The following is a 21,450-nucleotide window of genomic DNA, read 5'->3' as shown; positions in this document are numbered from 1 at the left end:
AAAAGGAAACGACTCTCTCTCTCTCTCTCCCTCCTCTCTCTCTCTGTCTGTCTGGGTCTGGGCTGCAGGTCATTATCATCATCTGTATTTTTTCTTTTCTTAGGAAACCCCTAACCCTATTTTTGTACTTGTACGGTCGTGTTTTTAATAATTCGTTCATCTCGCATACTTCTTTTATGTACAGTGCTTATACCATTGCTAAAGGGCATGAGGGGCAAGTGGGGCAGTTGAAGAAGAAAAAAGGCGTATTATCTATTGACTCCATGTGGTTTGTGATTTTGTGGCCTGAGTGGGCTTCTTTCTTTTTCTTCTTCATCCTGGTTGTAAATCATGGACATGAGGGATATGATATGATATGCCTTATGAATCTAGACCTTGATGATCATGAATGAGAAGCTCATGACTAGCTACATCCATTAATTAACTTTTGTATACGTGACGCGACATATAAGAAAAATCCAAAATCATTAATGGGTCCTGGACATGAAATGGATTGGATTGGATTGGTATCAATTGCAAACCTATACAATGTATCTTTCTCCCAAAAGAAAAATGGAGCCAGCCAGCTTAGGTAGTTCGTGAAAACTTGGTAAACTACATAGATAACAAGATTGTTGATAACTTGCCCAACAAAGCAACCCCAACTAGACGAAACGAACAAGAGAGAAAGAAAAAAAAAAACAAGGACTTAGAATTTCCGCTTCTTCTTCGCCGGCGCCTTGCTCTTCGCCTCCAGCTGCCTCTTCAGCTCCTCCCGCTTCCGGTCCGCCTTCTCCTGCGCCGTTTCCTCCCGCTTCGGCTGCTCGGGCTCCTGCTTGACCGGTTGCGCCTTCGATGGTGATGGTGAACGTGACAACGATGGAGGAGGAGGTTTTTTGTTCACTCCTGTTGAGGCTGTGTCGAGGTCATCATCTTCTGCTTCAGCTCCAGGGGCTGTGCTTGGGGCATGCGAGGTGGGAGATGGAATGTCCTTTTTCTCCTTCTCCCGGGATGGCTTCCCGCCGCCAATGACGCCGAGTATTCCACCCGGGCGTTTGGATTTCTGGGGAGATTGGGTTGTAGTAGTAGTTTCTCTGTCGGGTGATGTGGGCGGCGGCGGTTGGGACGGAGGTGACGGCTCCTTGGCTTTCTTCCTTCCGCCGCCTATCACGCCTAGTCCCCGTTTCTTAGTAGCAGCTGGGGGTTCTGCCTCTCTTTTAGCTTCGGGGGCTGGACTTGGGCGTTGTCGTGGTGGTGATTCTTCATCGGATTCTGTTTCCTGGTCCCTGGTTGATGGTTCTGTCTCCTTGGCCTGTAGAGCTGGGCTTGGTTGTTGTCGTCGTCGTTGCGACAGGTCTGGTACTTCTTCATCGGATTCCGTCTCTTGGCGCTGAGCTGGTGGCTCCATCTGCTTGGGCTTTGCAAGTGGCTTTGGTCGCCGTGGTGGCGGTGTTTCTTCTTCATCAGATTCCGTTTCCTGGTCGCTGACCGGCATTTCTGCCTGCTTCTGCTTGGCCTTGGGCCTTGAGACTGGGCTTGGTCGTCGGCGTTGTGGTGGTTTTGGTTCTTCTTCAGATTCCGTCTCCTGGTCTGTGGGGACTCTAGGAGGAACAGGGGGAGGAGCCTTCGGGGGCTTTGAGACGTTGGATGCGGTGGAGGATGCACGCAATACAGGAGGATGCTCTTCCATTTTGGCTGCTGCCCTCCTGACGCCGATAGTTCCAAGACCTTTGGGCTTGGCTTTTGGTGTCGGTTGTTGGAGAGGTAGTGAGGGAGATGGTGTAGGAGTCTCCTCCCTCCTTTCCTTTGTCTGAGCTTTGCCGGTTTGTTCAAGTTGCTGGCGTTGTAGTTTTGCCTCCCTTATTCTGGGAGGAGTTTCCTGCCGCTGGAATTCATCCTCGCTTTCTTCATCCTCAGTGACATCGTCTCTTCTGGTTTCAGTGGTAGGTGATTTTGCAGCTCTGGTTGCCATCACCTTCTTCTGTTTTCCTGCTTCCGGCGCAGGGCCCCTAATATCAAGGCTTTCCCACCACTTGTCCGGGGCAGGACCAAATCTTCGCAGACCTAATGTAGCATCTGAAAGTTCTCCCACAAGGTTGGGTGCCAGACCCGATTCAGCATTACCACCACCAACCTCATTACGCCACTCTTCTTCATCGAATGGCGCGAGACCTTTGATGTACTTCGCAGCTTGGGATAGCGTAATACTTCCTCTCTTAGCACTTCGCAGGCCAGCTGCTGCACTAGGAAACACAGTACTTGGATCAATGCCCAAAGACTCGATCTTGTCGAACAGCTTGCGAAGGACCCAGTCCTTCTCTTTCAGGTGGTCCAACAGAGACCTCTGACGCGTTTCACGGTCCGCTTCTTCCCTTAGTAAAGGCAAAAGCAGCTCAGATGTGAGGCTAGTCTGGGGCTCCCGTAATAGATATAAAGTCCATTGCAAAGGCGGCAAAGGAGAAGGGAGTTTTGTCGTCGTGGTCAACTCCAATGAGTTGGCTTTTGAGCCATTGTTTAGGGTGATGCTGCTGCCTGGTGAGCCTCGCAGGGCGTCTTCTATCTTTTCCAGGAGGACTTTGAACTGTTCGCTGTCCTCACTTGGGTCAATGCTTGTGTTTTCGTCGGAAGCTCTGTCCAAAATTGCTCTCCGGTTCAAGCGCTCGGACCAAATGTACGTTAGATCCGTTAAATAAATATCATAGCTGTTGGGGGTTGTAATGTACTTGAAGAGAAGCGGAGGCAGGCCCTCCTGAGGTGGCAGAGGTAGCTTCCGCCAGGCTGGCGGCATAGCTACAAAAATCCAAAATAAAACCGAGCAAAATATAACATTGCTGAGAGAGCGACTGGATGTGCTGCCTACGGCATGTCGAATACTTTGCCGGAGCTGGCGGTGATGGTGCACGGACCACAGTGGAAGGTTTGCCGCCGCCCAACCTTCCCTCTTAGGCCGTGTTGTCATGGTTCTGGACTCCAGCCCCGTTTTCTCTATCGGCGATCCTCCAGCTTGCGGCTACTGCTCTCGTGCTCGAGGTTGTGAGGCCACGACACGTACGCATATCCGGCGACGCGCAATGTCTTCTCACATCCCAGACAGAACAGGGGCGAAGCGGAGCAGGTCTCGCTCCCCGCCACCCTGGCGTCATGGTCAGAAGTTCCCCCGCAGAGATGAAGGGAGAGACTCATCGCGGCAGTCTCGCGGCTGGCAGAATGAAAGCGGTCGTTCTTCGAATCCCCCGCCCCGGAATATGAAAGAGCAGGCGCGATTGAACCAGCTCCAGGAAGATGAGATTATGCGGGAGTGGGTGGCACAGGAGGACACCTTCGTGCTGAAGCAAGCCAAGAAGAAAGCGGAGATACGGGTCAAAGAGGGACGCGCGAAGCCGATTGACTGGCTCACGGTTACCCTGCGGGTTATCGATCCTACGAGGAATCCCTTAGATGATGAGATTCCGGATTCTGAGCTGGACTTGGTCGATCCGGATGGCGTGTTCGAAGGGTTGTCGCAGACACAGTTGGCCGAGCTGGAGAAGGACATTGACACGTTCTTGAACCTGGAGACGAACCCCAAGAACAGGGACTTCTGGAAGGTATGATATCCTTCGACCCCTTGTCTCTGGTGGAACTCTTGAAGCTAACGGTATCCAGACCATGAAGGTTGTCTGTCGAGACCGTCAGAAATCCTCCACTTCTGCACACGAGGGCCGCGCTCTCGGCTCTGTTGCCGCAGATATAAATAAGTTGCTCAGCCCGAAATCTTATGAAGAGCTCGAGGTCCTCGAAACCCAAGTCAAACGCAAGCTCAATTCGAACGAACCCATCGATACCGATTACTGGGAAGAGCTCCTGCGCAGCCTCACCGTTTGGAAAGCACGGGCCAAGTTGAAGAAGGTGTACCAAGCTGTCATTGAAGGACGTGTCCAGGCACTGCGTACGCAGCAACGAGAGGAGGCTGAGTCTGTCCGCACCAAACTGGTGCCACTCGCACCGGTCATCAGAGGGACCCCGGAGGAAGCAGAACGATTAAATATGGTCGATGGAGAAGAATTTGCCGATCTCGACCCCGAACCTCTACTGCAGTTGCGTCCAGAAGACAAACATCTAGAAATAGTGGACGAATCCATCTTTCTCGACCAAGTGGTAAGTTCTTATCACCTTTCTCTTGTCTGCAGGACCTTTAATCTAACCAGGCTTGTAGGCTCGTGAGCGCCAAAAGATATTGAAAATGGGATTTGTACCACTGCGACAACGGCATGTGGACAAGGCTCCAAGCGCAGTCACCACTCAAGCAACCGAAGCGCCCGTCGCGGCCGCGTCCACTCGGTTTTCTTCGATTCAGAATGAAGACTTCTCTCAGGCAACGAAAGCTCTCTACGAGAGAGAAGTTGCAAGGGGTGTTAGCGAAAACGAAGAGATCTTTACTGGCGAAGAAGCCGTATCCACAGTGTCTCGTCCTCTGTGGGCCAACAAGTATCGCCCTCGCAAGCCCAGATATTTCAACCGCGTTCAGATGGGCTACGAGTGGAACAAGTACAACCAGACCCACTACGATCATGATAATCCGCCGCCAAAGGTTGTCCAAGGTTACAAATTCAACATATTCTACCCTGATCTTATCGATAAAACGAAAGCTCCGACCTATCGCATAGAGCGAGAACATGGAAGGAAACGCGGTCAATCCTTTGTGCCAGCTGGTGAAGAGGACACCTGCCTTATTCGCTTCATTGCTGGGCCGCCGTACGAAGACATCGCATTTCGAATCGTCGATAAGGAATGGGATTATAGTGCAAAACGAGACCGAGGATTTAAGAGCACTTTCGAAAAGGTACGTTTTCTCAAACCCGTTTTCAGGTCGAATGATGATCATGTTCTTGTCTAGTGACAGTTATTGACCCTTCTACCTTGACAGGGAATCTTACAACTTCATTTTCAGTTCAAGAAGGTAAGCCTTACTTTTTTTTCCTTCCTAGGGAATTGCTCTCATTCTAACATTTCGCCACAGATCTATTACCGGAAGTGAAAAGAGTCTGCGTCCCGTCACATTGGCTCCTGTCTGCATAAGTTATTTGTCCCGAACAAGGAAGGCTATTAATGGGTCAGTTGGGCAATCGGATCCTTGGAGGTACTTTGGACGGGTCACGTCCTCGTCTGGCGGATCACTTGATACCATGGCTGGGCTGAAGAACCGAACCAGAAATGGGAGTACGGGAGCCCGCGTGTATTTCGTCAGGCGCGACATGCAGAGCCCGCAGCGCCTTTTAGGCTGTCGATTTTTTTTCGACCCCTTGATGATGGCTGCTAGCTGCCCTTGTTTGGTCTTTCATCTACCGGCCGGTTGGGAGCGTATCGAGATCTGCAACAGTTTTACCAATGACCAATGTCAGAAATTTCATGTCATTGTATGTACTCTGCGAGCTCGGGATTTAGCCGTCTCGGTGAAATTTCCGAACGCAGGTGAGGAGCTGCCTTGATGTACGACATGATTAGTGCACGTTTATAGCTATGCCACCTAGCTGGACGAAGTTAGCATCTGGCAAGGCGGGTGGATGTGGGTCTGAGATCTTCCAGAATGTTTCTGAAAGTCTGCTGCCTATCCCCGATTGATAGCATCCAGGGCTTTCTGAAAGTAACCAATGCCAATTCAAGTTCTGCAACTATCCGCTTCCCCCTCGGTCAGGTGTAAGCCTAGATCCTTGCCAACTGACGCCTCTTGTCACTGACTACATCATGCCGGTCTTCCGTAGCACCAGATCTAGCGCCTTGACCTGGCTGCCCGATCATTGGCCACACCTGTACACTGGATTGCTGTTCCACAGGATGTTCCGCCTTGAGGCGAAGCACAACCAGAATGTCGGAAGTTCTGTTAGTCTTATTTATTGCCAGCCTCCCTTTGTTTGCTTTAAACTAAACTGCATGTAGTAGCTGCTTGTTTGCAGCAGAAAGCATGTGCCTAACGAGCTGGCGTCTTGCGTTACAGATTCCAACTATGGATTGGGCTGGTTTAACAACCTTCCCTGACTGTCACTTCTTTTCCATATCTTCGTCTCACAAGTACCCTCCTTCTAGGAACTCCCCTTGACCTGCCTTGTTCTTCTTGCAATAATCGTTCCTCCACAGACTGTTGATTCTGCTAGTATCCAGATATTGGAATTTTAACTGTGGAAGACAAATATTCTGCAGTGAGCGTATTTTCGACAAGATGAATAACCGAAGAGACCACTACACTTCTTCCCACGATTTCCACGATTTCCACTCATACCAGACTCCTCACAGTGGACTTTTGGAGGACCCTTTCATACAGCCGACAGAAGCACCTTTGTTACCCGCAGGTGTCGCCCTCACTGATTCTGTTCGAAATTACGATCTATATTCAGCGGTTGATACCTGGATGACCTCTGGCTTCTTCTCACAGTTACCCGAACCGATGCCCATGCAAATGCTCAATAACGCAATTTCGTGGGGACTTGGGGTGGCAGAGGACTGTGTGTTCAATCCATCTCAGGTATCGAAAGTCCTAGCCCCAGAAGGAAGCAATTATCCCTTTTCAGTCGATGGCGACAACTGCATGGATTCACCATCTTCGACCGACTCCTTTCCCGACCTGAGTCAATCAACATACCATCTTGCAAACTCTGGTGAACGCGAGATGTTCTCTGACTCTACATGCGGAGCGGAAATTTACGCCCCCTCTACTCCCTTCCTAGAAGACCAAAGCTATTGCATTTCCTTCACTCCCGGGTCGCATCGACAGCAACCAGAGCGTCCCGTCTCGGGTCCGGATGGTACGAGCATCGGACCGTCCTCACCAGCGCCTTCCATCTCTTCCCATCAGTCGCTAGAACCACGCCATGCTGTCAGTCCAGTGACTATGAAACGGAGGTCTACGAATGAAGTGGACGATGTGGAAGCGTGCTACGGAGACACGGACGAAGATGGGAACAACGATCCTCCGTATTCCCTGCTTATTTACCAAGCTCTTACCTCTGCGCCTGGTATGAAGTTGCCTCTCCAGGGAATCTACAGTTGGTTCGAGAAGAACACTACCAAGGGGAAAGACCAAAATTCAAAAGGCTGGCAAAACAGTATCAGGCATAATCTGTCTATGAATGCGGTGAGTATTTTTGCCCCTATACTTCCGACCTAGAGATGTCGCTCACCTGGTTTTTCAGGGGTTCGAAGCTGTCAAGGAGGAGTCACCAACCGGCAAAAAGCCCGTTAACTTCTGGAGGCTGACCGAAGAGGCAATAAAGAATGGGGTACAGTCGACCACTCGGTACAGAAAGCAAGGCAACCACAAGAAATCTGTCAAGTCGGAGAACCCCGCTCCTCAGCGCCAGCGATCTGGGGCTAAGGGCGGAAGAGCAGCAAAAATAGCAGCGAGGTTTCGACGTGCGAACCACGACGAGCAAAAGAACGAACGGTACCGTCACCGAAATGGGCTACTCCGGCGGCCGTACAAAGATGGGCCTTCTCCATCTCGAATTTCAGCTGCTAGCGTTCACGCGTCGATCCCTATAGCGTCCGCGACCGGCTCACCCTCTGAGTCTTTCGACCTGGGGAGCGTGGTTGGCTGCACTGAGACTCCGTTAGGGTCACCGATATTCTATCAGGACGCCGAGTCCGAGCCAGCAGATGGCCTCCCCCTTGTGTTCGGATATTCCATGGACGGCCGCGAACCCTGTTCCATCCCTGACGGCTTGTTCTAGCCATTTTGAAATTGGTGTTTTTACGTTGATCTATTGGATGAATATCTCGCAGGCTTCCTGCCACTATCTTCTACCCTGTACCTTTTTCTGGTCTAAGATTATGTGCTTTGAATTGCTTTTTTTGGCATATTAGACGGCCGCATGTAACGTATTTCGGGTGCTCTATTCATCATTTCTGGGGGAGTTGACTGAGGACGGTGGTTGCATTGACAGGTGTTATCTTATTTATTATCTTCTGCCTTTTTACGGGTTCTACTCATGCTTGGACTTGGGCTTCAAGACTTTATGAAACCATGACACAGTACTTTTCTCCTGATGATTACGGTTTATGTACAGTACGATAGTGACGTTGTCTATCATAGCTTCTTTAGGGTAATCTGAATGCATAACATCGGGCCCAAAAACTCGCTTGCCATGGCATTTGCAGCCAAAATGGCCGTGTCCATCATCGCGGGGTAAGGTATCGTCTATCTCCAGTGCTCCAGGAACACCAACCCCTCAGCATCTGTCTCAGACGACCTCCCCGAGCGCTAATACAGCTAACAATGCGCCCCGATCTCGCCCCCCGGATGCAGTTGGTTGTCAACACTGCAGCCCTTCACCCTTGGCCTTTTAGCGGGCCAGTATCGCCCTTTAGCGACGGGACGACAGGGCAATGCTTCGCATTCTAACGGTCAGAGTCTCTCATATCTCCCAACCATCGAGATCTGCCTACGAGCTAGTGCCTCCCCCATCTGGGTTCAAGGGTAACCCGATTCGGCATACAGAGCTCAGTGGTCGGACCTGGTACAAACGGTGCTAGGTGCCCACAGTCATGGCAGGCTGCAGGGACGACCTGACGAGAAGCGGCTGAGATCGAGGGGAACACTGACTGCGATGCAGAACATGCGCGATAAGAGAGCTCTGTCCAACCTGGGTAAACTTCAGCGACGACGGCAGGAGACCAGTCGCTGGGCTCTCTCCCCAAGCCTCCCCGGCTGTCCAGCCTCCAGCGATGCACCGTGACCATGCAGCCACCGGCCCGTGCTTTGCGCCTCGCACCGCCTGTCGCGCGTGGAGATCCTGCGGGGTTCAAGGCGATCATTGTGTGTACCCAGTCCCAAGTCAAGCGCGAGACTGCAGGGTTCGCTGGGACGCGTTGGTATAGGCCGTGGGGGAAGACATCCGCGGGCCGTGCCGCACTGGAATTTTACGCCTCCGAACTTGTCCAGCCCCTTAGGCCTCAGATTTCTCTTTTTTTGCGTTATGCAATCTGTCGAGCTGCAGCGGTAGCCGGGTCTCTTCATCATCCTACCACCTATCTCTCTGCCGGGGCTGCACCTTGACACCACTGGAACCCTGAATTGACTTGTCTCGCGATCGGAAACTACCCTCGCCTTCGTCCGAGACAACGCGAGATCATCGCTGCTGGACTCTCCTGAAGCAGCTGCCCTTTTCGTATCGAGGCGGTCATCCCTCTGCGTCGGGCTTCTCAGAACGTATTTCATCTCAGATAACAGGTAGGCCCCTGGGTGCTAGTATTTCGACACATCAAAATCATCAATCGATCGATCAATCCTCAGAGGATTTTCGATCACCGCGAGTTTAGCTTTCCACTGACAGTGACTACAGTGAATAATTACTAATCTAGGCATATGCGATCGACCTTCACCCCTCTCGCTCTCCCTGGCGCCGAATCAAGAGCCATAACATTCTACTCCTCCTGATGCAAGATCAGTGCTTTAGAATGGACCAGGCTGTACTTCTTACGGCCGTACCAAGCTACAGGATTTCCATGGCTTTGACTTAGAGACCACAGTACAATCTCTTCAATGCGGATCTTGAAGAATACCTATATCACCCATAACAAAGACGTTTCAGCCGCTCTTCCTAGTTCTATTCCAGTGAAGACTAGGATAGAGGGACCTGACAAGTGCGTCCTTGCACCCGATCTTGCGGGGTATCTCGAACATGTGGCCCGGGCCGGCTGGTCACGTCTGTTGCTCAAAGTACGGAAAGTACCGAGGCCAGCTGGAATAGGGACCGCAACGGTAGTGAGCGTTCAAGGGAGATTTCAGGCGTTAGCTCACCGCTCCTTGAGGGATTATGTCCGGATGCATACGGTATCAAGATGCGACATCCCCGGCGTATTCAGGTAGAAAAAAAAAAGCCTCTGCAGCATCCTACCATGCATGTACTGTACCAGCCCAGCTGCGATCTATCCCAATCTAAACCTCGCTCCGGGTATACTGGAACAAGTAACCCACCCTGCGCTGGTCCCATTCGACGAGCTTTTCATGCGTCAAAATGCCACCATTTGATGGGTGGTGACGTGCTGACTGGGCAATACTGCGTTAAATAAGTGGCCTCAGAGCACTAGCGTCCGCCTCGTGCGTCTGAATAGATCACTACTACATATTTCAGGTCATCCATGTCTGTCCGGAAAATGCCCTGGGTATCCCTGAAATACATAATCCCTGTTTCTACTGTACAATACTGCATTGTCTTGAGCGCTGAGCACGCAAAGTCTTGGACAACTACGGAATTTTCCGCAAGTACCTACCAACGAACCTCCTTCTCTAGCTCTCCCGCCGACGCCTACTATATCTGCAGGGATATTCACAAACCAGGGACGAATCATATCAAAGGTGGTGGTTTCCTTTCCGCGTTTAGCACAGGATGCTTATCTACAGGTAGAATCGAACTAGTATAGTGTTTCGAAATTATCACTTTACATGCATCTGGAGTTGGCGTCCCGGGACTAAGAAAGTGGCCAGAAGACCCTAGGGGGAAAGCTAACTCAATTCTCAATTTCGGTTATTCTCATCCTATTAAGAATAAGCAGACCGCATTCCTCAGGATTATGTATCTGCCACAATGTCTTATCTTGTTCCCTTCACCCGGAAACTGCCCTATGCTTGTACCCGTCGACATCTGCAACTAATGTCGATCATGAAGGAACGTTGCTACCGACCACCTGGTTGTTGCCCCCGCAGCTAGGAGCTGTCAGAGGATCTCACTATTATACACTTCGCTCTATTAATGTGGCAAGGCAGCAGGTCATATCTACCGGGCCCTGAGAGGACTTACGCGAAGCGAATTCAGGATTAACTTCTTTCGTCTTTCTGCCTTCCATTCTCGGTAACTGCGCAATTGAAAATTCGCCCAAAATACATACGTACCGTACATTAGTACCTACCTACCTACCCAGGAGGTACCTCGTACTTGCGTATGCATTATCAATCCATCATAGATTGGGGCTTGTCGCCATTTGCCTCTTAGTATAGTGTGTAGTTCACTTTGCTGCGCTTGCGGCGCTGCACAGTAGAAGTTTCTACAGTACGCACTATAGTACATACCCCAGGCCACACGGCTACCTCTTACCTTACGCACGTAGGAGGTACCTTAGGTAGGTATACGGAGTAGATATCCATGTACAATACCTCCTACTACCGAAGTCGTTTCCCGAGCTCCCGGATTCTGCCATCTGCGACCCTTTCCAATTATTCTTTTCTTTTTATCCAAACGTCGTCTGTTCTCGGAGATCTGTGCTTTGACCAGTAGGTAGTCAATAATAGTCTCAATAATAGTCATTGTGTTTCTTTGGTGTCTGTGTGTGTGTATGCGCACGCACAGGGCACATGTTCATTGCTTTTCTTCTCCACCCTCCACTCCTCCACTCCCTCGTCCACACCGTTGTAGACTCCGCTCCAGCTCTAAGATAGACTTTTTCTGCTTTTTAGTGCCGCCCAACCGAATGAATGTCGTGCTCGCCCAATTAAGAATGTTCTATGCAGGGCTCTCTCTCACCTCACTGTCAGGTTCCTGACGGAGGGGGGGGGGGGGGGTAACCGTGGGTTTTGCATGTTCTAAATCGAATTCAAACAATGATGCTGATAGAAGAATTCGTCAATGACGTGTTGCTGCTAGTATGTACATACTGCTCTATCTTAGGTAGGTACTTACATACATATATACTGTACACTCTAACGGACGTTAGATATGTACAGTCTTTACAAGTACCAGTGCCTACTACGCACATGAATAGATAAGAGGTATATAGAACATACATGTACAGCCTTAGTTTAAAGTACCCACCCACCCACTTGTTCTCGTTCCAACTTCCAAAGTACATAGTACATACATACATAAAGTGAAGCACACCCTACCCTGGTCGATATAATTTTTTTTCCTTCTATGTGCCGGCGCAGAGAACCAATGAAAGAAGCTGCTGCTCTCCTTCCCGGGTGGGAATTCCCCCCTTGCTCCTCATGACAAATTAAGCAGGCATATACGGGGGCCGCCCGGGGAGTAAGTACAGTATATCGTCAGCACAACGAGTCTCCGTCCGTCTCGGCAAGCCATCCCGAGTGCCAGCTGCCGATGTGGCTACCTAGGTATGTAGCTTACACCCTTCGGACAAGGGCGGTGATGAGGTGAGGTAAAAAAAGGGAAATAGAAAGAGACAAGAATATGCACCTTCTATGTATGTATGTCTGCCTACGGCCTCGTTCACTCTTTACAGGGCGGGTTTAAGTGGATATGGAGCGCTATTACTGTTTGCGGCTTTGCTTACTTTGAAACTACTGGTTCGTAGTGGTGGACAGTGTGTGTATGTGACTACAATACCTGGGCCTGGAGCTATGTAGTCTACTTTTGGTCGTGGTGGCTGTGGCGCTTTATATCCGGGGAAGAGAGTCAGTGGTCGCTTTGATTAAGGATCGATCACGTGATGTTGGAAAGTGTGCTCGGGCTCGACGAGATGGGCTCGATCATTTCCCCGGCCTATCGGGGGTCGCTTCTTCGCCGTAGATCGTAAACAGTATTGGAGAACACCGAGACAGGGACTCAAGTAAGTCGTGGAGGACAGTTTCGGGGCATGCATGGGCCCTCGCAAGAAGGGTCCGCCAGAACGTTGGACTAGCCGTTATGAGGACAACTGGAAAGAAATGTCAGGTAGTAAAGAAATAAGAAAAAAGAAAAATGACATTCATCGACACGATTCATTTTGATGTCGGCAGTGATTTGTACACAACCGATCTCGTCAAAAGTGAAGACCTGGAAAGTTTCGCCCAGATTCGCCCGAGGTCAAAACCGCGGACGAAACTGACGATAAATCTGCCGCAAGATGATAGTCATTTTTTTCATTTGCGTAGCCACGACCATTATTTTTTATTGGGTCCGTATGCTATTCATTCCTTTCCGGTCTTCGACCCTTTAAGAGAAATCCGTCACTAGCCGATTCCCTCCATGGCCTGCTTCCCAACGGAGAACCAACACCAAGCCGTTCATTCCATCATTTACCGCTTCTTAGCGGCGGCCTTCTCCTTCTCCTGGGACTCCTTCAGGACCTTCTTGACGATCTTCTGCTCCTCGATCAGGAAGGCACGGACAATGCGGTCCTTGACGCAGTTGGCACAGCGAGAGCCACCGTAGGCACGGGAGACATTCTTCTTGGGGCGGGAGACAGTGGCGTATTCACGGGGGCGCAGGGCAGGGACCTGATAGAAATCATGATTATCAGCCACTGCATCTTCTTCCAAAATTGCAATTTCCTCCAGATCCTGCCAAAATGTGGCTTTCTCTCAATGACATGTAGCACCCAAACATTCCAAGTCGAGCCGTAGCCATCAATTCGGGCAAAACCTAGGAAACGCTATAACGAAAGGGCCGCACTCACACCCGGGAGCTTGATGCCACAGTCACCGCACTTCGGCGCAGTACCCTTCTTCTTGATGTGGAGGTAACGGAGGTTGCCGCCGGGGGTCTTGATAATGCGGACCTTGTTGGACCGCGTGTTGTACCTGATCGAGAGATCTCTATCAGCATCATGTCTGGAAATTCAGAGCAAACGTCGTTCTAAAACGATATCTCTGCCGGGTCATCTCGAGGGGGGAAATCAAACGTACGGGTTCCGTCTCCGCTACAGAATAACGTCTACGTTAGCATCAAAATTCCTCTCGTACCAGGTGGTTTTCCAATGGAGCTTTATTTTCACTCACGTATTGCAGTCTGGTGTTCGCCATTTTGACTGTCCTCGAACCTCTGATGCGGGTGACAAGGAATTCGGGGAATCGGCGGCGTCGTCGGTTGTCGTTGACCTCGTAGAATTCTCCAAGTGCGATGCGTTTTGTGTGGGTTTCGCGCAAAGCCCTGGAGAACCGCGCTAGCGGATTTGGCGAGGTGGCGCTAGTCCAAATATGGTATAGCGCAATTCGGGGGCTCGAGCCGCCACCTGAGACTTGAAAGTCCCGGTTGCCATCGCGAAGAACACCAGGAAGAGAGCTTTCTTCCATCACCCGTCGTGAGAAGGGGATCGTCCAGGAGTTGAGTTTTCTTCTTCAGGGTTGCGATTTCATCTCTCCGACGTAATCCTGCCTCCGTCTCTCTTTTAATCGTCGACGCCGTCACGAGATACCCAGCTTGAAAGCTTCGATGCAGAGATCGACGTGATCCGACGCGACTTCAGATACTGGTCAACAGAGAGAGGATTGCACATCAACAATCGCCATCATGGCGTCCCTACCTCCTCCACCACCTCCAGGCTGGGGTGCACCAGCACCTTCGATGCCTTTGGCTCCTCCACCCCCAGGGTATCAACCACCAGCAGATCCTACTGTCGCGAAGTTTGCCAAGAAGAAGACGGAATGGCTACGGACACAACGAAACCGCTTCGGGGAGAAGAGGAAAGGTGGATTCGTGGAGACTCAGAAGGCGGACATGCCACCCGAGCATCTCCGGAAGATCGTGAAGGATATCGGTGACGTGTCGCAGAAGAAATTCAGCAGTGACAAGCGCAGCTATCTGGGCGCGCTCAAGTTCATGCCTCATGCTGTTCTGAAGCTGTTGGAGAACATGCCCATGCCCTGGGAATCTGCCAGAGAGGTTAAGGTGCTGTACCATGTCAACGGCTGCCTGACCCTGGTGAACGAGATCCCTAGGGTAATCGAGCCGGTCTTCCACGCCCAGTGGGCGACGATGTGGGTGTGCATGAGACGGGAAAAGAGCGACCGAAGGCATTTCAAGCGGATGCGCTTCCCTCCGTTCGATGACGAAGAGCCTCCACTCTCATGGTCAGAGAACATTGAAGATGTCGAGCCCTTGGAGCCCATCCAGATGGAACTCGACGAGAATGAAGATGCCCCCGTGTACGAATGGTTTTACGACCACCGACCACTCCTCGATACCCCTCACGTCAATGGTCCCAGTTATAAGAGATGGAACCTTACACTCCCACAGATGGCGACGCTCTATCGATTGAGTCACCAACTTCTGAGCGATGTGGTGGACAAGAACTACTTCCATTTGTTTGACCTTAACAGCTTCCTAACAGCGAAGGCTCTCAATGTCGCCATCCCAGGTGGCCCTCGATTTGAGCCACTGTACAAGGATATTGACCCTAATGACGAGGACTTCAGCGAGTTCAACGCCATCGACCGCATCATCTTCCGCTCTCCGATCCGCACGGAATACCGAGTCGCGTTCCCCTACCTCTACAACTCTCTGCCGAGAAGCGTGAAGGTTTCTTGGTACTCTTACCCTCAGGTCGTCTATGTCCGATCAGAAGACCCGAACCTTCCGGCTTTCTACTTCGATCCCGTTATCAACCCTATCTCCTCCCGATCCGTTGCGCCGAAGAATATCACTGTCAGCCATGAGGACCAAATCTTCGGTCCGGGGAATAATGAAGATTATAGCTTCGAACTTCCCGATGAAGTCGAGCCTTTCCTGGCGGACGAAGATCTCTACACCAGCGAGACAGCTTCGGCCATTGCTCTCTGGTGGGCGCCATATCCTTTCGATCGACGGTCAGGAAAGATGGTTCGTGCACAGGATGTGCCTCTGGTGAAGCAGTGGTATTTGGAGCACTGCCCATCGGGTCAGCCTGTCAAGGTCCGAGTCTCTTACCAGAAGCTGCTGAAGACTTATGTCCTCAATGAGCTGCACAAGAAGCGACCGAAGGCGCAGAATAAACAAAACCTGCTGAGGACCCTCAAGGGTACGAAGTTCTTCCAGCAGACCACCATCGACTGGGTTGAGGCTGGTCTCCAAGTCTGTCGTCAGGGCTTTAACATGCTTAACCTGTTGATCCACCGCAAGAACCTGACATACCTGCATCTCGACTATAACTTCAACCTCAAGCCTGTGAAGACCTTGACGACCAAGGAACGGAAGAAGTCTCGATTTGGAAACGCTTTCCACCTGATGAGAGAAATTCTACGCCTTACGAAGTTAATTGTTGACGCACAAGTTCAGTACCGACTGGGGAACATTGACGCTTTCCAACTTGCTGACGGTATCCTTTACGCTTTTAACCATGTCGGACAGCTGACAGGTATGTACCGTTACAAGTACAAGTTGATGCATCAGATCCGTTCTTGCAAAGATTTGAAGCATCTCATTTACTACCGCTTCAACTCTGGTCCTGTTGGCAAAGGTCCCGGCTGCGGTTTCTGGGCCCCAGCCTGGAGAGTCTGGCTGTTCTTCATGCGTGGTATCATTCCTCTTCTGGAGAGATGGCTCGGAAACCTGCTTTCTCGCCAGTTCGAGGGTCGCCACAGCAAGGGTGTTGCCAAGACCGTCACGAAGCAGCGTGTCGAATCTCACTTCGACTTGGAGCTCCGAGCTTCGGTCATGGCGGATCTCATGGATATGATGCCTGAGGGCATTAAGCAAAACAAAGTCAACACTGTCCTGCAACACCTTTCTGAAGCGTGGAGATGCTGGAAGAGTAATATTCCTTGGAAGGTGCCTGGTCTTCCTGCTCCTATCGAGAATATCATTCTTCGATATGTTAAGGCCAAGGCGGACTGGTGGATCTCGGTTGCGCATTACAATCGGGAGAGAATTCGCCGCGGTGCCACGGTCGACAAGACTGTTGCCAAGAAGAACCTTGGACGTCTGACTCGACTGTGGCTCAAAGCCGAGCAGGAAAGGCAGCACAACTACTTGAAGGATGGTCCTTATGTCTCGTCCGAGGAAGCAGTGGCAATCTATACCACCACTGTGCACTGGCTTGAATCGCGCAAGTTCTCTCCGATTCCATTCCCCAGTGTGTCTTACAAGCATGACACGAAGATCTTGATCCTCGCACTGGAGCGTCTGCGTGAAGCCTACTCCGTGAAGGGTCGGCTGAACCAGAGTCAGCGAGAGGAACTTGCGCTGATCGAGCAAGCGTACGACTCTCCTGGAACCACTCTGGCAAGGATCAAGAGATTCCTGCTCACCCAGAGAGCGTTCAAGGAAGTAGGAATCGACATGAATGATAATTACAGCCACATCAACCCAGTTTACGACGTCGAGCCCATCGAGAAGATCACCGACGCGTATCTGGACCAGTACCTCTGGTACCAAGCGGACCAGCGCCATCTCTTCCCATCTTGGATCAAGCCCTCCGACTCGGAAGTTCCCCCTCTACTGGTCTACAAGTGGGCTCAAGGAATTAACAACCTGTCCAACGTCTGGGAGACCGCTGATGGTGAAACCAATGTCATGATTGAGACTCAGCTTTCGAAGGTCTATGAGAAGATCGATCTCACTCTGCTCAACCGGCTCCTTCGCCTTATTATGGACCACAATTTGGCTGACTATATCACTTCCAAGAACAACGTTCAGCTCAACTACAAGGACATGAACCATACCAACAGCTATGGTCTCATCCGAGGTCTCCAGTTCTCTGGTTTCGTTTTCCAGTTCTACGGGTTGGTTATCGATCTGTTGCTCCTTGGACTGCAGCGAGCCAGTGAACTTGCTGGCCCACCTCAAAGCCCGAACGACTTCCTGCAGTTCAAGGACCGTGCTACTGAGACCAAGCACCCGATCCGTCTCTACACTCGTTACATCGACAAGATCTGGATCTTCTTCAGATTTACCGCCGACGAGTCCAGAGACCTGATCCAGCGCTTCTTGACGGAACAGCCTGATCCAAACTTCGAGAACGTGATTGGCTATAAGAACAAGAAGTGCTGGCCTCGAGACTCCAGAATGCGGTTAATGCGTCATGATGTCAATCTTGGCCGTGCCGTGTTCTGGGACTTGAAGAATCGTCTGCCAAGGTCCATTACTACGATCGAGTGGGACGACACTTTCGCCAGTGTCTACAGCAAGGACAACCCTAACCTTCTGTTCTCGATGTGCGGATTTGAAGTCCGTATACTCCCCAAGATTAGAAATCAGAACGATGAATTCCCTGTCAAGGACAGCGTCTGGTCTCTAGTCGACAACACAACCAAGGAACGGACTGCCTATGCCTTCCTCCAGGTCACGGAGGAAGACATCCAGAAGTTCAACAACCGCATTCGACAGATTCTCATGTCCTCTGGATCGACGACCTTCACAAAGATAGCGAACAAGTGGAATACGGCCCTGATTGCTCTGTTCACGTACTATCGTGAGGCTGCCGTGTCCACCGTCAATCTCCTGGACACCATCGTCAAATGTGAGACGAAGATTCAGACCCGTGTTAAGATTGGACTGAACTCTAAGATGCCGTCGCGTTTCCCTCCTGCTGTCTTCTATACGCCTAAGGAACTTGGAGGACTCGGTATGATTTCGGGTTCTCACATTCTCATTCCAGCTAGCGATAAGCGGTGGTCGAAGCAGACGGATACTGGTGTCACCCATTATCGCGCTGGTATGTCGCATGATGAGGAGACTCTCATCCCCAACATCTTCCGTTACATTATTCCTTGGGAAGCGGAATTCATTGACTCCCAGCGTGTTTGGATGGAGTATTCCCAGAAGCGACAGGAAGCCAATCAGCAGAACAGGCGTCTGACCCTCGAGGACTTGGAAGACAGCTGGGATCGTGGTCTTCCGCGTATCAATACCCTCTTCCAGAAGGACCGCAGTACGCTCAGCTTCGATAAAGGTTTCCGCACAAGGACTGAGTTCAAGCAGTATCAACTGATGAAGAGCAACCCATTCTGGTGGACCAGTCAGAGGCACGATGGTAAACTCTGGAACTTGAACGCTTATCGTACGGACGTCATACAGGCACTTGGTGGTGTTGAGACGATCCTTGAGCACACCCTTTTCAAGGCAACCGCCTTCCCTTCGTGGGAAGGATTGTTCTGGGAGAGAGCGTCTGGTTTCGAAGAGTCGATGAAATACAAGAAACTGACGAACGCCCAGAGATCTGGTCTCAACCAGATCCCCAACCGTCGGTTCACTCTGTGGTGGTCTCCTACAATCAACCGTGCCAACGTCTATGTCGGTTTCCAGGTCCAGCTCGATCTCACTGGTATCTTCTTGCACGGAAAGATTCCCACACTGAAGATCTCCTTGATTCAGATCTTCCGTGCCCACTTGTGGCAGAAGATCCACGAGTCGGTCGTCATGGATCTTTGCCAAGTGTTCGACCAGGAGTTGGAGCAACTGGGTATCGAAACAGTGCAGAAGGAGACTATCCACCCGCGAAAGTCTTACAAGATGAACAGTTCTTGTGCCGACATCCTTCTCTTCGCCACGAACAAATGGAACGTCACGAGACCGTCCCTTTTGTTCGACACTAAGGATGTGATCGAGCCGACCACCACGAACAAGTTCTGGCTTGACGTGCAGCTGAGGTACGGTGACTATGATTCCCACGATATCGAGAGGTACGTCCGTGCCAAGTACCTCGACTACACCACGGATAGTATGAGTATCTATCCGTCTGCCACCGGTCTGATGATCGGTATCGATCTTGCATACAACCTCTACTCTGCCTATGGCCAGTACTTCCCTGGTCTGAAGGCTCTGATCCAGCAAGCTATGGCGAAGATCATGAAGGCGAACCCAGCACTTTATGTGTTGAGAGAACGCATTCGGAAGGGTCTGCAGCTTTATGCTTCGGAAAGCAATCAGGAGTTCCTAAACTCTCAGAACTACTCTGAGCTCTTCAGTCCCCAGATCCAGCTCTTCATCGATGATACCAATGTGTACCGTGTGACGATCCACAAGACTTTCGAAGGAAACTTGACGACGAAGCCGATCAACGGTGCCATCTTCATCTTCAATCCTCGTACTGGCCAGCTCTTCTTGAAGATTATCCACACAAGCGTTTGGGCAGGTCAGAAACGTCTCGGTCAATTGGCTAAGTGGAAGACAGCAGAGGAAGTGGCGGCACTTATCCGGTCTTTGCCGGTTGAGGAACAACCAAAGCAATTGATCGTTACTCGCAAGGGTCTTCTTGATCCGCTTGAAGTTCACCTGCTCGATTTCCCTAACATCTCTATTCGAGCATCTGAACTTCAGCTTCCGTTCCAGGCGGCGATGAAGGTTGAGAAGCTCGCAGACATGATTCTCCGTGCCACTGAGCCTCAGATGGTTCTGTTCAACCTCTACGATGAGTGGCTCAAGTCGATTTCGCCGTATACTGCATTCTCCAGGCTGATTCTGATTCTTCGCGCATTGCACGTCAACACAGACAAGACCAAGATCATCCTCAGGCCTGACAAGACTGTTATTACCCAAGAGCATCACATTTGGCCAACTCTCTCGGATGAGGATTGGATCAAGGTCGAAGTGCAGCTGCGTGATTTGATCCTGAACGACTATGGCAAGAAGAACAACGTGAATGTCCAGAGCTTGACAAGCAGTGAAGTCAGGGACATTATCCTGGGTATGGAGATCAGCGCTCCATCCTTGCAACGACAGCAAGCCGCCGAGATCGAGAAGCAGCAGCAGGAGCAGAAGCAGCTTACGGCTGTCACGACGAAGACGCAGAACGTCCGTGGCGAGGAGATCATCGTTACGACCACTTCACAGTACGAACAGCAATCATTTGCATCGAAGACTGAGTGGCGTACGCGTGCCATTGCCACTTCTAACCTCAGAACTCGGGCGAACAATATCTACATCTCTTCCGATGATATTCGGGAAGATGGGCATTACACTTATGTTATGCCCAAGAACATTCTCAAACGGTTCATCACCATCGCCGATCTCCGCGTACAAGTGGCAGGATACCTCTATGGCAGCTCGCCACCCGACAACGATCAAGTCAAAGAAGTGCGCACGATCGTCATGGTGCCCCAGGTTGGAAATACTCGTGATGTTCAATTGCCGCAGCAGCTGCCACAGCACGAGTATCTCAAGAACATGGAGCCACTTGGTGTCATCCATACTGTCTCTGGCAACGAACCTCCGTACATGACGGCTATGGATGTCACGCAGCACGCTCGCCTCATGAATGCACACCCCTCGTGGGACAAGAAGACAGTTACAATGACTGTGTCATTCACTCCAGGCTCTGTGTCCCTGGCGGCATGGGCACTCACCCCCCAAGGCTACAAATGGGGCGCGGAGAACAAGGATACCACCTCTGATCAACCACAAGGCTTCTCGACGAGCATGGGCGAGAAGTGCCAGCTGCTGCTCAGTGACAAGATCCGCGGCTACTTCTTGGTTCCTGAGGATAACGTCTGGAACTACAGCTTCATGGGAAGCTCGTTTGCAAACGTGGAGAAGAGACCTGTTTACGTCAAAATCGATACTCCTCTGCGTTTCTATGACGACCAGCATCGTCCTTTGCACTTCCAGAACTTCGCGGAATTGGAGGATATCTGGGTCGATCGGTCAGATAACTTCCAGTGAAGGGTTTAATTGCAGCGTTGGGGATATCCTGATATCATGGTTTATCGAAGGCGTTGTAATGTTTGTTAATTATTTTGGCTATTGGCATCGGACACCGATGGATGAGAAGCATGTATTTTTCTTATTGTTTTTTATGTATCAGGTGAAAAAGGAACGAGTTTGTATTCCACTGCTGATTTAAAATGTTATTGTATTTTTAGAGTAATCTAAA

At 50.8% G+C, this 21,450-nt stretch overlaps 7 protein-coding genes across 7 annotated transcripts; 5 read left to right on the top strand and 2 right to left on the bottom strand.

Moving 5' to 3' along the window:
- Positions 1-688: 688 nt before the first annotated feature.
- VTN00DRAFT_575 (uncharacterized protein) lies at positions 689-2,767 on the bottom strand (the record flags this gene model as incomplete). Its single annotated transcript, XM_069432314.1, has 1 exon — positions 689-2,767. The coding sequence occupies one exon, from the start codon at positions 2,765-2,767 to the stop codon at positions 689-691; it is 2,079 nt and encodes a 692-aa protein (XP_069291282.1).
- A 283-nt stretch (positions 2,768-3,050) lies between these two features.
- VTN00DRAFT_574 (uncharacterized protein) lies at positions 3,051-4,996 on the top strand (the record flags this gene model as incomplete). The annotated part of the gene is made up of 5 exons (XM_069432303.1): positions 3,051-3,566; positions 3,625-4,116; positions 4,175-4,801; positions 4,886-4,918; positions 4,979-4,996. The coding sequence occupies 5 exons, from the start codon at positions 3,051-3,053 to the stop codon at positions 4,994-4,996; spliced, it is 1,686 nt and encodes a 561-aa protein (XP_069291281.1).
- A 1,179-nt stretch (positions 4,997-6,175) lies between these two features.
- Positions 6,176-7,682, top strand: VTN00DRAFT_573 (uncharacterized protein; the record flags this gene model as incomplete). The annotated part of the gene is made up of 2 exons (XM_069432292.1): positions 6,176-7,087; positions 7,146-7,682. 2 exons carry the CDS (start codon positions 6,176-6,178, stop codon positions 7,680-7,682), a joined length of 1,449 nt encoding a protein of 482 aa, XP_069291280.1.
- A 1,007-nt stretch (positions 7,683-8,689) lies between these two features.
- VTN00DRAFT_572 (uncharacterized protein) lies at positions 8,690-9,007 on the top strand (the record flags this gene model as incomplete). The annotated part of the gene is made up of 1 exon (XM_069432281.1): positions 8,690-9,007. One exon carries the CDS (start codon positions 8,690-8,692, stop codon positions 9,005-9,007), a length of 318 nt encoding a protein of 105 aa, XP_069291279.1.
- Positions 9,008-12,644: 3,637 nt separating this feature from the next.
- VTN00DRAFT_571 (uncharacterized protein) lies at positions 12,645-12,899 on the top strand (the record flags this gene model as incomplete). The annotated part of the gene is made up of 1 exon (XM_069432270.1): positions 12,645-12,899. The coding sequence occupies one exon, from the start codon at positions 12,645-12,647 to the stop codon at positions 12,897-12,899; it is 255 nt and encodes an 84-aa protein (XP_069291278.1).
- Positions 12,900-12,961: 62 nt separating this feature from the next.
- Positions 12,962-13,957, bottom strand: VTN00DRAFT_570 (60S ribosomal eL34 domain-containing protein; the record flags this gene model as incomplete). The annotated part of the gene is made up of 4 exons (XM_069432259.1): positions 12,962-13,162; positions 13,342-13,465; positions 13,571-13,584; positions 13,664-13,957. 4 exons carry the CDS (start codon positions 13,955-13,957, stop codon positions 12,962-12,964), a joined length of 633 nt encoding a protein of 210 aa, XP_069291277.1.
- Positions 13,958-14,174: 217 nt separating this feature from the next.
- On the top strand, positions 14,175-21,239 carry VTN00DRAFT_569 (uncharacterized protein; the record flags this gene model as incomplete). The annotated part of the gene is made up of 1 exon (XM_069432247.1): positions 14,175-21,239. The coding sequence occupies one exon, from the start codon at positions 14,175-14,177 to the stop codon at positions 21,237-21,239; it is 7,065 nt and encodes a 2,354-aa protein (XP_069291276.1).
- Between the last annotated feature and the right edge of the window lie 211 nt (positions 21,240-21,450).

The sequence above is a fragment of the Thermoascus crustaceus genome, assembly GCF_041956765.1.
Source record: "Thermoascus crustaceus strain CBS 181.67 unplaced genomic scaffold VTN00scaffold_1, whole genome shotgun sequence".
Classification (NCBI taxonomy): Eukaryota; Fungi; Ascomycota; class Eurotiomycetes; order Eurotiales; family Thermoascaceae; genus Thermoascus; species Thermoascus crustaceus.
This window is presented reverse-complemented; position numbering and strand designations above follow the sequence as displayed.